Source organism: Schistocerca gregaria, chromosome 2 (assembly GCF_023897955.1).
Source record: "Schistocerca gregaria isolate iqSchGreg1 chromosome 2, iqSchGreg1.2, whole genome shotgun sequence".
Lineage (NCBI taxonomy): Eukaryota > Metazoa > Arthropoda > Insecta > Orthoptera > Acrididae > Schistocerca > Schistocerca gregaria.
The window spans coordinates 985,762,862-985,778,904 of NC_064921.1; the positions used below are offsets into that span (position 1 = coordinate 985,762,862).

General features: G+C 40.7%; 1 protein-coding gene across 1 annotated transcript in view; it reads right to left on the minus strand.

Moving 5' to 3' along the window:
• LOC126335473 (serpin B4-like) overlaps positions 1-16,043 on the minus strand; it is a 31,860-nt gene that overhangs the window by 6,999 nt on the left and 8,818 nt on the right. Inside the window, exon 3 of the mRNA XM_049998790.1 lies at positions 3,427-3,565. Within this exon, the coding sequence (XP_049854747.1) occupies positions 3,427-3,565 (139 nt within the window). The remainder of the gene's footprint in view (positions 1-3,426; positions 3,566-16,043) is intronic.

Sequence of the window (16,043 nt, forward strand, 5' to 3'; positions counted from 1 at the left end):
ACCGCACGGCCACACCGGCCGGCTGTCTATGCTATTAGCGCCGGTTTTGTGTAGTGCCACGTTGTGTGGCACCACAGTCTGCAATTATCCCTAATTTATGAGCATGTGTGTATATCCCCCTACTGGGAGACAATTTAATTGAAAGTCGCTTGAATGGTGTAGACGGACAAATAAGATACATTGTCCGTAATCGTAACTGCGAATACATTTCATGTTTTTCATAATGGCTTTAGTCGACCAATGCATGTTCATTCGGACATGCATGCATAACCGAAAGAACATTGCATCGTATTTGTAAACTTGAAACGTCCCCTTAGAAGAATTTATACAAGACTGCGCTTAAACTGAAACACAATATTTCTTAGCGCAACGCAATCTGACTTTCAAAAATCCCTACGAAAGAATGGCCCTGACTAACAATAACCTATACGTTTCACAAATCACTTACCTCACAAAAATCTTCGTTACTCAAGCTACTGCAATACAGCGAGCGCCACTACTGCCAGCTAAATAAAAGATTCAAACTACTGAAGACACTAACTACTGATAGGCATAGTTAGGAAATGAAAGATTTTAATAGAGAACAAACAATGTATTTACCTCACTAGTCATAATATATATAGCAGTTCATGACACGAATTCTTACAAATTTCAAAACTCCGCCATCTCTCTCCCCACGTCCACCACTGCTGGCGGCTCACCTCCAACTGCGCAACGCTACGCGCTGTTAGCATCCAGCTGCCGCTGCCCGACACTACAATGGCAGACAACAATGCAAACTAGCCACAGACTGCGCACAGCACAGCCAGTGATTTTGCATACAGAGCGCTATGTGGCGTTACCAATAAGAAAACCTAAACAGCCTACTTGCAAACTATCACAGGCACTGCAGTGTCCAATTAGTTAACAGCTGCTGCGCTTGCCACTGTTCGAATGCTGAGCAACTGGTTATTTTCCCTTCGCTCTGTGTTCACCACTTTAGTCTACAATCCATATTTCACCAAATTCAGCAACATTACCACACGGTTATTGGAAAACGTACTTCAGTTTTGGCGCAAGCGTTTAGTACCCTGAGAACCTCAATATTAGTATTTGCATTCCTTTTGAAGTTTTAGAACTATTCTGAAATTTTCTTTCTTCATTTTATCGACATCCCAGTAGGATAGCAACGGCTATAAGCGGAAATATTGTTCTCTCTTTCACCAAGGCCCATTTAACTTTCCTGTCTAAATTTGTACACCATTCCAGCCGACAGTCTAATATTTCTCATCTAGCTTGTACCTTCTACCTTGACGTTACCTGTCTTTTTAAACTTTGTGGGAAGTCTTAGGTTTAATAAATCTGAGCCCTCAAACAAAGCAATCAACGAGTTACCGGGAATCGTCAACACCTGCAGACACGTTTTAATTCTCCTATCAACCACACAATGTTGCATTCTGTCTTTGATATCTTTCACAAGAATCGGCGCAGTTTCAATGTGACGTTAGGCAGAAGAATTGCCAGATCCTTCCCCGTTGTCTCAGTACTGTTCTCCACGCTTTCAGCCTCCAATAATTTATTTCACTATACATTATCATGTCATAATTAACTGCATAAAGTAATTGATTCATTATCCTGTTGGATGGTTTCTAATAACCCGTTATAACATGTCTCTCATTTGTATGTAATCAATCACTAGGTTTCCCTCGACACATGCTTCGTACTCCGCGGAATCCTATAGATTCTGACAATACATTATCAACTTGCAGCTTCTCTTCAGATTAAAACTGTGTGCCAGACCAGAATTCCAACTGACGACCTTCGCCCTTTGGCAGCAAGTGCTTTACCGACTCTTTTTGTTTGTGTCAGGGCAGACGTCACATAACGCCCATTCTAGTTCATCGTTGATCCCTTCACTCGGGCTTTTTATTTCAAAGAGCATCCAGTCCTCTGAGTGAAGATGGTGAGGTACTATGCTGGTGACAGATGCCCAAGCACAACGCACATAACTACTCAGCTTTACTTCCACGTGTACCTCATCTGCTCGTTCCAGGAGTCCTGGTAGTTTCGCGGGAGAACTTCTGCGGAGTTTGGAAGGTGGAAGATGAGGTACTGTCAGAAGTATAGGTCTGAGGAGAGGTCGCGATTCGTGACTGGGTAGCTCACTTGGTACATCACTTTTCCACGAACGGTGAAGTTCCAGAGTTCGAGTCTCGGTCCAGCGTATAATTTTAATCTACAATGAAGTTTCACATCAGCGCACTCTGCGATGCAGAGTGAAAATTTCATTCTGGCTACATTACCATGATGTCCAGCGGATTGTGTGATCCACTCGTTACTACTGAACACGCTTCTAGGATGTGTACATTGGGCAGTGCTTATCATAACAAAGTACGAATAAAATCTAGATGTATTCCCGGGACGCCTCATAAAGTGCCTAAAACATGTTCAAAATATTCAAATGTGTGTGTATTCCTAAGCGACCAAACTGCTGAGGTCATCGGTCCCTAGACTTACACACCTCCTTAAACTAACTTAAACTAATTTATGCTAAGAACAACACACCCACCAGACCGTAGGGAGGACTCGAACCTCCTGCGGGAGGGGCCGCGCAATCTACGACAAGGCGCCTCTAACCGCGCCGGCCGGGGTGGCCGAGCGGTTCTAGGCGCTTCAGTCAGGAACAGCGCAACCGCTACGGTCGCAGGTTGGAAACCTGCCTCGGACATGGATGTGTGTGATGTCCTTAGCTTAGTTACGTTCAAGCAGTTTTAAGTTCTAGGGGAGTGATGACCTCAGAAGTTAAGTCCCGTATTGCTCAGAGCCATTTGAACCAAGTCTCTTACCGCGCGGCAAGTGCTTAAAATACCACCATTAACTGACGTTTCGGCCGAGTTGCAAAAACTTTCAACTCTGAGGGATACCGGTGCAATTCAGCATAAATATATATTCATTTCAGTACTTTTCACTTTAAGTGTTCTAAAAGGTGTTGCGGCAGTACACCCAGATAGGCTTTTACAAAAAAAAAAAAAAAAAAAAAAAAAAATGCAACTTCCCATAAATAGACAGAGCTCCTAATTTTCTAATCTTCTCTTTTTTCTGAGTCAGAGAACACTGACGTAAGGTCAATTTCACGTTTACGAAAGAATTTAATATCGTCATCTAACAACAAGAATGTCACGTCTTCTGCAGTAAATTACTTATGCGAGCGAGATGGTGCACTGGTTAGCACTCGCGTTCTGGATGATGACATTTCAAATTCGCATCCGACCATCCTGGCTTAAGGTTTTCCGCTGTTTCCCTGAATCACTCCAGGCAAATACCGCGATGTTGCCTTTGAGAAGGCGTGGCCGATTTCCTTCCCCGTCCCTTTCTAATCCGAGCTTTTGCTCCTTCTTTAGCGAGCTCGTTAAACCCTGATCTTCCTTCCTTTTCCAAATTACTCACCAGTAGCAGCAGCAGCCTCTGTGCCTTCTTCGTTAACCTCGATGAAAGCTTTGTGCAGTACTTGGTTCACTTTAAGTTTCTCTTCAGTGATTCCAGAAAAGTTTGCGGCGTAATCACTGAACATTGAAGTCATGCCGAGCTGAAATTAAATGGCCAAACGTTTTAAACAAAGTTTGTTATATATTCATAGTATTTTTCCTAATACATCTATGACAACAATAGCAGAAAATGGTTCCACATAAATTCAGTTGACAAATGTGGCTACTACGTTTATAATAGAGGCACATAAACGGATAACATCTCGAGCTTTTGGGACAGAGAGGCAGTGCGGATGATTTTGCTAAATGAGGACAAAATACAGGAATTGATTCCTTATAAATAGCAAAAAAGGACTATGGATACATGGTCGGAGATACGTCCAAGGGAAGTGTGTTCACTTGAAGAAAAAAATTAAAGAACTTTCACCGTGTGAGTTTCAGCAATCGAAAGCCCACATGAGAATATACTAGGCAAAAGGGAATGTGCTCTTGTACTAGAGTTTTAGCTCCACACTCATGCAAGTAAGAACGAGTGTTACCATACTTTAAGGACGAGTCTTACTACACTATGCACTACCTACTTTCAACTATTTTTCAAGGTCTCTAACTACTCACTTTCATCTAATTTTCAACGTCACCATCCAAGAATACATGTAGATTTTCGTAAACAGTAGACTTTTTTGGGATATTTGGTAGGGTAACGTAAAAAAAGTAGTTGATAGTGGGTAGCTGGATGAGCTATAAAAATAGTTGATGTCGGTAGTTGGAAGTACAGTAACCGTCGTTTCTTACTGAGATACTAAAACACTGGTACCCCAGTAACATACACAGTTGCTTGATTTATTCTCATGTGGCTTTCAGTCATTGATACCCTGCGCTATGAAAGATCATTCATCTCCACCTTTAAGTAGGTGTGCTGTGACAGAGATTTCCGCCCCTCCAGTTAACGCAGATCGAGTTCAATAGTATTCTTTGCTTGTTTATTGTCTACGGTTTTAATGTTGATTCAGTTTATGTTTTACTGATTTTTCTTTACACAGATGTTAGAATATATCACATATTTGAATTTATGAAACCGTATTTGTATACATTTTTTCTTGCAGTTTCCTGTAGTATTAGTTCACATCCTTGTGATTAACCTAAATGAAGTACCATGTCCAGTAGGCTTTAATCATCATGCATTTTCATAATTGTGTCATTAATCGAAGATGGAGACAGGTGAGTATGGAAAAATGGTGAGGGATATGGAGGGGAGGATCGGGTTTTGTATTTAAGAAAGAAAAGCGGATGATGTGTGGATCAAAAGGAAGAAGAGATACGTTTGCGAAAATAAATGAAATTGAAACAGTTTTGGAAGATTTACAGCTACGTAACGAAGAGTGATCTCAGCGAATGAGTAGTAACATCTTTCGAGAAGGTATTGGTGACCTTGTAATTGAACACTGTAATTTCCTTGCCCTATTCTTTACTCAATGATTATTTGAAATAATACAAGGTTGTGTCATAATCTGTACTGCAACTTGACTATAAAATGTGGCTAGTGTAACGCCTAAAGGAATCAGATAATAAAGGGGAAATTTATTACTCAGACGTACAGTAAAATAATAAAATTTACAGAACAAATTATTTGATGATTATAGTTACGTGTATTGCTTAGCATTGTCTATATTTCAGAAACATTCAGATTGTCAAGACTAAGGTATGTGCACGTACCTTTCACTGGAAACCCTCTTTACAATAAACATCGCAACTACAAGAGCCGACACAGATTAATAACTATAAATAGTCAGTTGCCACGAACAGTCACAAAGACATTGAACAGGTCTGGACAAGATATAAAAACATCCGATAATCACTGAACTGCTGTCGTGATACTTGAATTATATAGACTGAAGAGCCAGGGAAACTGCTACACTTGTCTAATATCGTGTTGGGCCCCCACGAGCTTGAAGAAGTGACGCAAACGACGTGGCATGGACCCAACTAATGTCTGAAGTAGTGATGGAGCGAACTGACACCATAAATCCCGCAGGACTGTCTGTAAATCCGTAAGAGTACGTTCAAGATGGAGCTTCACCATTACTAGAGCAATTATCTGGATCGCTTATAAGGTAATTACTGTTGCACTTCCGAATGGAGATCTCTTCTGAACAGCACGTTGCAAGACACCTACGGTATGCCCAACAATGTTCATGTATGGGGAGTACGATGACCAGCTGAAGTGTTGAAACTCAGAAGGATGTTTCTAGAGGGACTCTGTAACAATTCTTGACGTGTTGGGTGTTGCATGCTCCTGCTGGAATTGTCCAAGTCCATTGGAATGCACAACAGACATGAATGGATGCAGGTGATCACACAGCATGCTTATGTACGTGTCACTTGCCAGAGTCGTACGTGGACGTATCTGGGGTCCCATATCGCTACAGCTGCACGCGCCCCACATCATTACAGAGCCTCCACCAGCTTGAACAGCCCCTGCTGTCATGCAGGGCCCATGGATTCCTGATGTCTCCACACCAGTACACGACTATTCGCTCGATACAATTTAAAACGAGACTCGTTGGAGCATTCAACATGTTTACAATCATTAACAGTCCAGTGTCAGAGTTGACAGGCCAAGGCGAGGCGTAAAGCTTTTTTTCGTTCTGTCATCACGGGTACAGAAGTGGGCCTTTGGCCCCGAAAGCCCATATGGACGATGTTCCATTGAATGGTTCGCACGCTGACACTTGTTGATGGCCCAGCATTAAAATCTGCAGCAGTTTGCGGAAGGGTTGCACTTCTGTCATGTTGAACGATTCTCTTCAGTCGTCGTTGGTTCCGTTCTTGCAGGATCTTTTTCCGGCCCCAGCTATCTCGGAAGTTTGGTGTTTCACCGGATCCGTGACATTCACAGTACACTCGTGAAATGGTTGTACGGGAAAATCCCCACTTCATCGCTACCTCGGAGACGCTGTGTCCCAAAGATCGTGCGGCAACTATAGCACCATGCTCAAACTCACTTAATCCTTGTTAACCTGTCATTGTAGCACCTGTAACCGATCTAACAACTGCACCAGCTATTTGTTGTCTTATACAGGCGTTGTCGACTGCAGCGCCGTATTCTGTCTGTTTAATTATCTTTGTATTTGAATACGCATGCCTATACCAGTTTCTTTGGCGCTTCAGTGTAGATTAGTTAATTTAATGTCGGTTCATTTTCAAGTTTATAGCATACATCGTAGCACTAACAATACGTTACGAAAATGCAATCCGTGTAACAATATGGAAAACGCCTCTTAACTTTGTCAATGTAATAAGCAATTAAAATTTGTTCACTCTTCAATTTAGTAAATACGTCCACCTTGGCTACCAATTAACTCTTTAGAAAAACGCAGTGACAATAAACCTTTAAGAACACATAATATTCGATGACTTGGCTTTGCTGTAACATGCGTTTACTTTGGGCCCGCACTTCAAGAGATTGGTATCTAGTAATGAACTTGTTAAATAATCAGATATTTTACTTTGAAATCTCCAATGTTTGGTATTGTACATAATAACAATTGCTCTTTCTTATCGCACAGATAAGCTGAAATAGTTATGCATTAATGTACGTTAGCTAGAACAAACCCACCTTGCATGAATGGCGTTTGTTACACATTTTGAATTGTTTCAAAACAGCAGAGATGTTAATATTAACTACTTACGACGTTTTGGCAATCATCTTAAGTTGTCCAACAATAGCATAACTGATGAATCATTCACTTACAGCGAAGTGCAACATACTACAGAATCGTCTCCTTCCATAGGTGACGGATTCCTTCCTTCCTGTGAGCATTTATCTCTGATATCTTGCTGTGTGGTCTAATGTTTCTTCAAGAACTACTGTCGACTTCCGCTCGAACACAATATACAGGGTGTTTCAAAAATGACCGGTATATTTGAAACGGCAATAAAAACTAAACGAGCAGCGATAGAAATACACCGTTTGTTGAAATATGCTTGGGACAACAGTACATTTTCAGGCGGACAAACTTTCGAAATTACAGTAGTTACAATTTTCAACAACAGATGGCGCTGCAAGTGATGTGAAAGATATAGAAGACAACGCAGTCTGTGTGGGTGCGCCATTCTGTACGTTGTCTTTCTGCTGTAAGCGTGTGCTGTTCACAACGTGCAAGTGTGCTGTGGACAACATGGTTTATTCCTTAGAACAGAGGATTTTTCTGGTGTTGGAATTCCACCGCCTAGAACACAGTGTTGTTGCAACAAGACGAAGTTTTCAACGGAGGTTTAATGTAACCAAAGGACCGAAAAGCGATACAATAAAGGATCTGTTTGAAAAATTTCAACGGACTGGGAACGTGACGGATGAACGTGCTGGAAAGGTAGGGCGACCGCGTACGGCAACCACAGAGGGCAACGCGCAGCTACTGCAGCAGGTGATCCAACAGCGGCCTTGGGTTTCCGTTCGCCGTGTTGCACCTGCGGTCCAAATGACGCCTGCGTCCACGTATCGCCTCATGAGCCAGAGTTTACACCTCTATCCATACAAAATTTAATCGCGGCAACCCCTCAGCGCCGCTACCATTGCTGCACGAGAGACATTCGCTAACGATATAGTGCACAGGATTGATGACGGCGATATGCATGTGGGCAGCATTTGGTATACTGACGAAGCTTATTTTTACCTGGACGGCTTCATCAATAAACAGAACTGGCGCAAATGGGAAACTGAAAAGCCCCATGTTGCAGTCCCATCATCCCTGCATCCTCAAAAAGTACTGGTCTGGGTCGCCATTTCCTCCAAAGGAATCATTGGCCCATTTTTCAGGTCCGAAACGATTACTGCGTCACGCTATCTGGACATTCTTCGTGAATTTGTGGCGGTACAAACTGCCATAGACGACACTGCGAACACCTCGTGGTTTATGCAAGATGGTGCCCGGCCACATCGCACGGCCGACGTCTTTAATTTCCTGAATTAATATTTCAATTATCATGTGATTGCTTTGGGCTATCCGAAACATACAGAAGGCGGCGTGGATTGGCGTCCCTATTCGCCAGACATGAACCCCAGTGACTTCTTTCTGTGGGGACACTTGAAAGACCAGGTGTACCGCCAGAATCCAGAAACAATTGAACAGCTGAAGCAGTACATCTCATCTGCATGTGAAGCCATTCCGCCAGACACGTTGTCAAAGGTTTCGGGTAATTTCATTCAGAGACTGCTCCATATTATTGCTACGCATGGTGGATATGTGGGAAATATCGTACTATAGAGTTTCCCAGACTGCAGCGCCATCTGTTGTTGACAATTGTAACTACTGTAATTTCGAAAGTTTGTCTGCCTGAAAATGTACTGTTGTCCCAAGCATATTGCAACAAACGGTGTATTTCTATCGCTGCTCGTTTAGTTTTTATTGCCGTTTCAAATATACCGGTCATTTTTGAAACACCCTGTATATATATATATAAGCCCAGCGTTGATATTCACACATTTAGCGCTATTTCATATTTCGACATATATTGCTGTCTGAATTCACGCTCCATTGTTCCCATAGAATAGAACGTTGTAACAAAAAGGTATATTGCAATCTCATATTACGCCACAATGTCTTCGCACACAGAAGAGAACGGCTCTGTTTAAAATGAACATTTGAGCCTCATTTCTCGATACATACACAGGGAGCTGCACAGTACTAAATCGCTCCAAAAACGCTTGAAAGTCTTAATTTATTCATTATGCTCAGCTGTCTTGGGAGCTGCATCTGTTAGCCAACCGCCGGGAGGGATTAGCCGAGCGGTCAGGGCGCTGCAGTCGTGGACTGTGCGGCTCACCCCTTCAGAGGTTCGAGTCCTCCCTCGGGCATGGGTGTGTGTGTGTGTGAGTTTGTCCTTTGAATAATTTAGGTTAAGTAGTGTGTAAGCTTAGGGACAGATGATCGTAGCAGTTAAGTCCCATAAGATTTCACTCATATATATATATATATATATATATATATATATATATATATATATATATATATATATTGTGTTACCCAACCACTAGTAAATCAATTAATTCACAAAAGCTCCCTCTGTTATATTTCTCATTAATTATCCTACTTTTTTCACCACAATACGCTACATTCTTGTTGTCCTCCACCCTCCATTCCTTCCACAAGAACTCTTCACCATACACCTTTTCACGACCTTCCCAAAGGCGTTTATTTTACGATGTCGGGACCGTACCCTAGACCGCGGGTCGGCAAGTAATTTTAGGTGGGGTTCGAGTACTTCTGAAAATTTTTATAGAGACCTGAAAGAACATATTCCCTAATTACTTTTATTTTAATTTTTTTACAAAAATATGAAATACAACAAATAGGCATAATTGAATTTAAAATTCATTGCGATAAGTTACATTTGTAGTCTTGATAATTTTTTTCAAAATTAGATTCACGCGGATTGCAACTTACGCGAAAAGTGTCTTCAAGCTGGCTCCCCCTTGAGCGATAATGGTTCTTCGAAAAATTCAGTTTTTAAATGAAGTATCAAAAACATATGTGGAGCGATATACAGTGGCCAGGTAAGTAGCTAATTCTTCGACCGAAGCAGTTTTGTACGTTTGCAAGAAAATGTCTTCCTGCAGGTCTATTATCTCCATTAGGAGTAAGGCCTTTGAAAGAGGGAGCCACTTCGCAGTCACATCAGTCCATTCTGCCGCTGGAGAAACTTCAAAAGGCGATTTTAAGAATCACGACAACTTCTCTACCTCTGAGAAATCTTGGAATGTTGATGAAAATTCTTTCGTAAGATCTGACACAAAATTTGAAAATAGAGCAATGCCTTTTAACACTTATGTCGATTAGTGGCAGATTTATAATAGGTAACTTTGTAGCCTCTCCCCGATGCTATTCAATCTGTATACTTAGCAAGCAGTAAAGGAAACAAAAGAAAAATTCGGAGTAGGTATTAAAATCCATGGAGAAGATATAAAAACTTTGAGGTTCACCGATGACATAATAATTTTGTCAGAGACAGACAGGACTTGGAAGAGCAGTTGAACGGAATGGACAGTGTCTTGAAAGGAGAGTATAAGATGAACATCAACAAAAGCAAAACAAGGATAATGGAATGTAGTCGAATTAAGTCAGGTGATGCTGAGGGAATTAGATTAGGAAATGATACGCTTAAAGTAGTAAAGGAGTTTTGATATTTGGGGAGCAAAATAACTGATGATGGTCAAAGTAGAGAGGATATAAAATGTAGTCTGGCAATGGCAAGGAAAGAGTTTCTGAAGAATAGAAATTTGTTAACATCGAATATAGTGTAAGGAAGTCGTTTCTGAAAGTATTTGTATGGAGTGTAGCCATGTATGGAAGTGAAACATGGACGATAAATAGTTTAGACAAGAAGAGAAAAGAAACTTCTGAAATGTGGTCCTACAGAATAATGCTGAAGATTAGATAGGTAGATCACATAACTAATGAGGAGGTATTGAATAGAATTGGGGAGAAGAGGAGTTTGAGGCACAACTTGACCAGAAGAAGGGATCGGTTGGTAGGACATGTTCTGAGGCATCAAGGGATCACCAATTTAATACTGGAGGGCAGCGTGGAGGGTAAAAATCGTAGAGGAAGACCAAGAGATGAATACACTAAGCAGATTCAGAAAGATGTAGGCTGCAGTGGGTACTGGGAGATGAAGAAGCTTGCACAGGATAGAGTAGCATGGAGAACTGCATCAAACCAGTCTCAGGACGGAAGACCACAACAACAACAACAACAACAACAACAACAACTGTGTAACTACGATTATGGAGTGTGTGTTCGTTGTTAGTTAAAGTCCTTGATTTGTAACAGGAAAATTAGAGTTTGTAATGTATATATGGAAAAAGATAAATAATTGTTTAAAAAATGAATTTTTATAATATGTGTATATTTTAAGAAATATATTATGTATTGGAAGCTGCTTCATGCTTAGGGAAATTGTATTGTAAAATGTAAAAGATGTAGGGAAGTCCCTCCGCAACGGAAGTGGCTTGGCGCGATGTAAAGGTGGTTTTGGCGGTCAAACTGGGCGGCTCGTTTGTGTGAACGGTACGAAGTCAGTGGATAGCCGTTGCACGGTACACATCGACGGTGCCAAGGGAGGCAATTGGAGGCAGCTTTGCATGGAATTTTGCCTCGGATGTGGATTTGGCTGTTGCTTGGTTCTAGGCGCTACAGTCTGGAACCGCGCGACTGCTACGGTCGCAGGTTCGAATCCTGCCTCGGGCATGGATGTGTGTGATGTCCTTAGGTTAGTTAGTTATAAGTAGTTCTAAGTTCTAGGGGACTGATGATCTCAGAAGTTAAGTCCCATAGTGCTCAGAACCATTTGAACCATTTTGTTGCTTGGTAGTCTCAGCAATAAGGAACGGCTCTAATGGCCCAGAAGTACTTGAATTGAGCATTCAAACACCAAGAGCCGTGAGTACAGTTAACCACCACGGCGCTTACCACAACTTCGCCACTGCTCCACCAACCTCTTGCATACAGAAATGTATCAGAGCATGGACCAGTTAATTTGTGTGAGTGAGTTTACTAATAATCCAAATGCTGTAGATCTGTGTTTGAAACCGTACCTTTTATACTGATCATGAACCTATGCAGGGTCCCCTCCTAAGTGCTTATAAAACAGAGTTTCCTGTTTCAAATGAACTAGTGACTTATTTATGTTTGTCAAAATGTGTAAGTATAAAAAAATTGAAGACAGAATTTTGCTAAAGTACTCTCAGATTATTGCAAAGTATCGTTTTGCAAAAGTACTGTGCCAGATTGTTACTGTCTAGAATAGCTGCTTCACAGGAAATGAAAAAGGCAAATAGCTTGAAACGTAATTCAGCCTTGATTACTATCATGAATGATTTTTTTTTAAGTTAATTGAGCTCAGTGTTAAATAATTTGCTTTGCAAAGTAAAATGTAAACTATTACAAGTGAAGTTAAGAAGTGACTTTGTTCAAATTAAATTTTGCTACTGAGATAATCACAGAGTTTGACGGGTGATACTGTACCAGTTTATGGGTCCCCACCATATTCTTCTCATTTTGGAAAGATAATTGGAATATTATCGCGGCTAAGCAAAACAAATATAAGCAGAGGGATATGAACAGAGTAATTGTGGTTTCATTTATCTTCATTTGTGGTTTTTACATGCCAGTTAAGACAGCGGTCCCTCAGGTCCATCTTTAGTTCTGCACTCCTTGCATTAACATTTCAGTACTGGTTCAAGTAATTATCGTGAGTGTAACTGCTATTGGTGTAAGTTTGGTACATTTTTTGCTTTCTGTGATACTAGTTTGTGCATTATTGGTAACTGCTGCTACCCACAGCTCCGAGTGTCCTTTGTCCGCTTGTGTCCTGTGTGCTATGCAAACGGAAATATTAATGAAATTAATTTCAATAACAAACATTCAGTTTTCTTAAACATATATTTCCAAATTAATGTGCTTAATTGGACTGGCGGCCGTCCATTTTTTCATCCATATAAGAATTTTTCTACTTTCATTTAGCCCCAAATTTTAAAGTCTTTAGTTTTTCTGTTAATTGCGCCATACTCAAAATTATAGTCCTATACCTTCATCCACTGGACACACGCGCGGTCAAAACTCAATATCCTTTCAGAGGGTAACATTAGCTTGTGTGACGGCAGGTTAGTGTTATACGTGGCTTTTCCCGTGACAGGACTTAACCATCGGTATTTCAGGAAGAGTGGCGCATGACGTATAGCAAGCTAGTGTTATAATCTTTTTCAGAATTGTTTTTATATTGAAGAAGTGCTGGAAAGGGACTAAATTCTTGGCTTGCAACCTCCGACGGAAAGAAAACAAACTTTGCATCCAATCACTTATTAATTTCCCATTTCTTTGTAGCTCAGTAATCAGCGCATTTTAATGTTTCAGAATATCTTTCAGAAAAGTCACAGCTAGCTTCTTGAGTTCGTTTGCTAGGAACTCCAGATGCTTCCTCGCTTCTTGTGTATCCAAGTTGTCTAAGAAAGACGTTATTTCTTCTTTTATTTGCCAAAAAACTTTCAATCATTTGACATTTATTCCGTCAAAGAACATTGTTGTGCTGCAGTTAAGTCAGAAGGCGCCTAATCACACTCGGACTGAAACCCTTTGAACTGCGATGAATAACAGAACGGCACAAATTCAGAGTGCAGAAGTTTTATTTATTTTACAAATAGCTTGGAGCACATGGCTGTTTCGTTTCGTACGTATTTTAGTGTTTAATTCTGTTCAAGTCAGAAAAAAAGGCGCAGTTGTTCAGACAATAATATGAAATCCAATTCGCAAAATAAGTAAAGGCAAAGTAAAAAGGGCTTGCTTTTTTTCGAAATTTCTTTGATGATGTTATGTTGAGGTCACTGAAAGTCATTGTTCACGTAACGAAGTTCAGTACTAACATACAGGTTAATTGCATATTTTCAAATAATTACTCGATTGCCTTTTTCAAAATGTAATGCCAGATATAACGATGTGTGACTTCTCAGTTTTCTTTATCATTACATACTCACTTAAAATTGGTGTCAAAAAACATGGCAACTTTCAGTTGCCAGGTCAGTGTTTGATAGCACATGTTTTTCGTTGCCATCATCTTGTACAGGATTTTGGATGTAAATTGCCCTAGTGGGCTGGCGACCGTTAATTATTTCCTCTTCATTCATTAGTGTAACTTTTAGATTCATGATCACTGGTACCCCTTTTCTGTCCGGCTTTGTTCGTGAGTGAATGCACAAAATAACTTTTATTTTCCAAATTACAGCCATGTTCGGTTTAAATACTTTTTATTTTTAGTAGACTTTCCACCAGAAGGTTTGGTTGTACACTTTCCATCTACTTATCGCTATCAGTTCTTAGGGAAAGATAGCCTTATCCAATTAGAAAAAATCCATTAGGCACACACGCGTTGCACGGTCATATTTTATATCGCAAGCAGGATAGGCCGATTGGTAAGAGGGAGGTTACACACTCAGTCAAAAATGCCATGTTTTTACTATCAAGCTGACATGTTTTGGGATCCACATCGAAGCCGACGTCACAAGCGCGAGAATTATCGCATAATCACCTTAACAGCTCATGCATCCAAGTTGCTGATAAGAATCTTGTACAGAAGAATGGAAAAGAAAGTTAGGGATTGGTTAGCAGACGATCAGTTTGACTTCTGGAAAGGCGATGGCACAAATCAAGGCTTGTTAAAGATGACAAAAGGTGCCAGATTTCAAAATTCTGAGAAAAGTAAGGGTAAGCTATAGGGAAAGACGCAATATACACTGTGCACACGAACGAAAAGGGGACAGTAAGACGGTACTACCAAGAACGAAGTGCTCGGATTAATAATGATGTGAGACTGGGTTGTAGCCTTTCGCCCCCACTGTTCAATGTACACATCGAAAAAGCAATGACGGAAATAAAAGGAAGGCTCAAGAGTGGAATTTAAATTCAAGGTGTAAGGATATCAGTGATAAGATTTTCTGATGACATTACTACCCTCTGTGAATGTGAAGAAGAATTAGAGAATCTACTGAATGGAATGCACAAGCTAATGAGTACAACATATGGACTGAGAGTAAATCGAAGAAAGGTTTAACAACAATAATGAGAACAGCGAGAAACTTAATATAAGGATTGGTGATCACGAAGCAGATGAATTTAAGGAATTCTGGTACCTAGGTGATAAAATAATCGATAATGAACGGAGCAAGGAGAATATGAAAAAAGAGGTTAGGAGTCGCGAAAAAGACATTTCTGGCCAAGAGAAGACTCCTACCGTCAAACGTAGGCCTTAGTTTGAGGGGGAAATTTCTGAGAATGTACATTTGGAGCACTGCATTGTATGTTAATGAAACGTAGATTGTGGAAAAACCAGAACAGAAGAGAATTGAAGTCATTGAGATGTGGTGCTACAGAAGAATGTTAAACATTAGGTGGACTGACAATGTAAGGAATGAGGAGTTTCTGCGCAGATTCAAATGGCTCTGAGCACTATGGGACTTAACATCTGAGGTCATTCGTCCCCTAGAACTTAGAACTACTTAAACCTAACTAACCTGAAGACATCCCACACATCCATTCCCGAGGCAGGATTCGAACCTGCGCAGATTCATCGAGGAAGGAACACATGGAAAACACTAACAAGAAGAATGTCATAATGGTAGGACGTCTGTTAAGGCATCATGGGATAACTTCCATAGTACTAGAGGGAGCTGTAGAGACAAGAAACGTCAGCGGAATACAGAGATTGGAATACATCCAGTAAACAATTGCGGACGTAGGGTGCAATTGCTACTCTGAGACGAAGAGGTTGGCAGAGGAAAGGAGTTCGTTGCGAGCCGCATCAAATTAGTCAGAACCCTTCAGAAGATTGCAGAAAACGTTATAAATGTCAACAGAACGAATGAAGGGCAGTTTCGTACAAAATCGGAACAACTACTAACGAAGTCGAGTCGCACTGAATAGCAACTCAGTTGCACTGGATACGACTTGATTTTATATTTCACATTTGTCAATAACATAGATCACAAATAGATCAAATTTTTAGCATTTGTAATTGGTTTGGTGCGCTGAA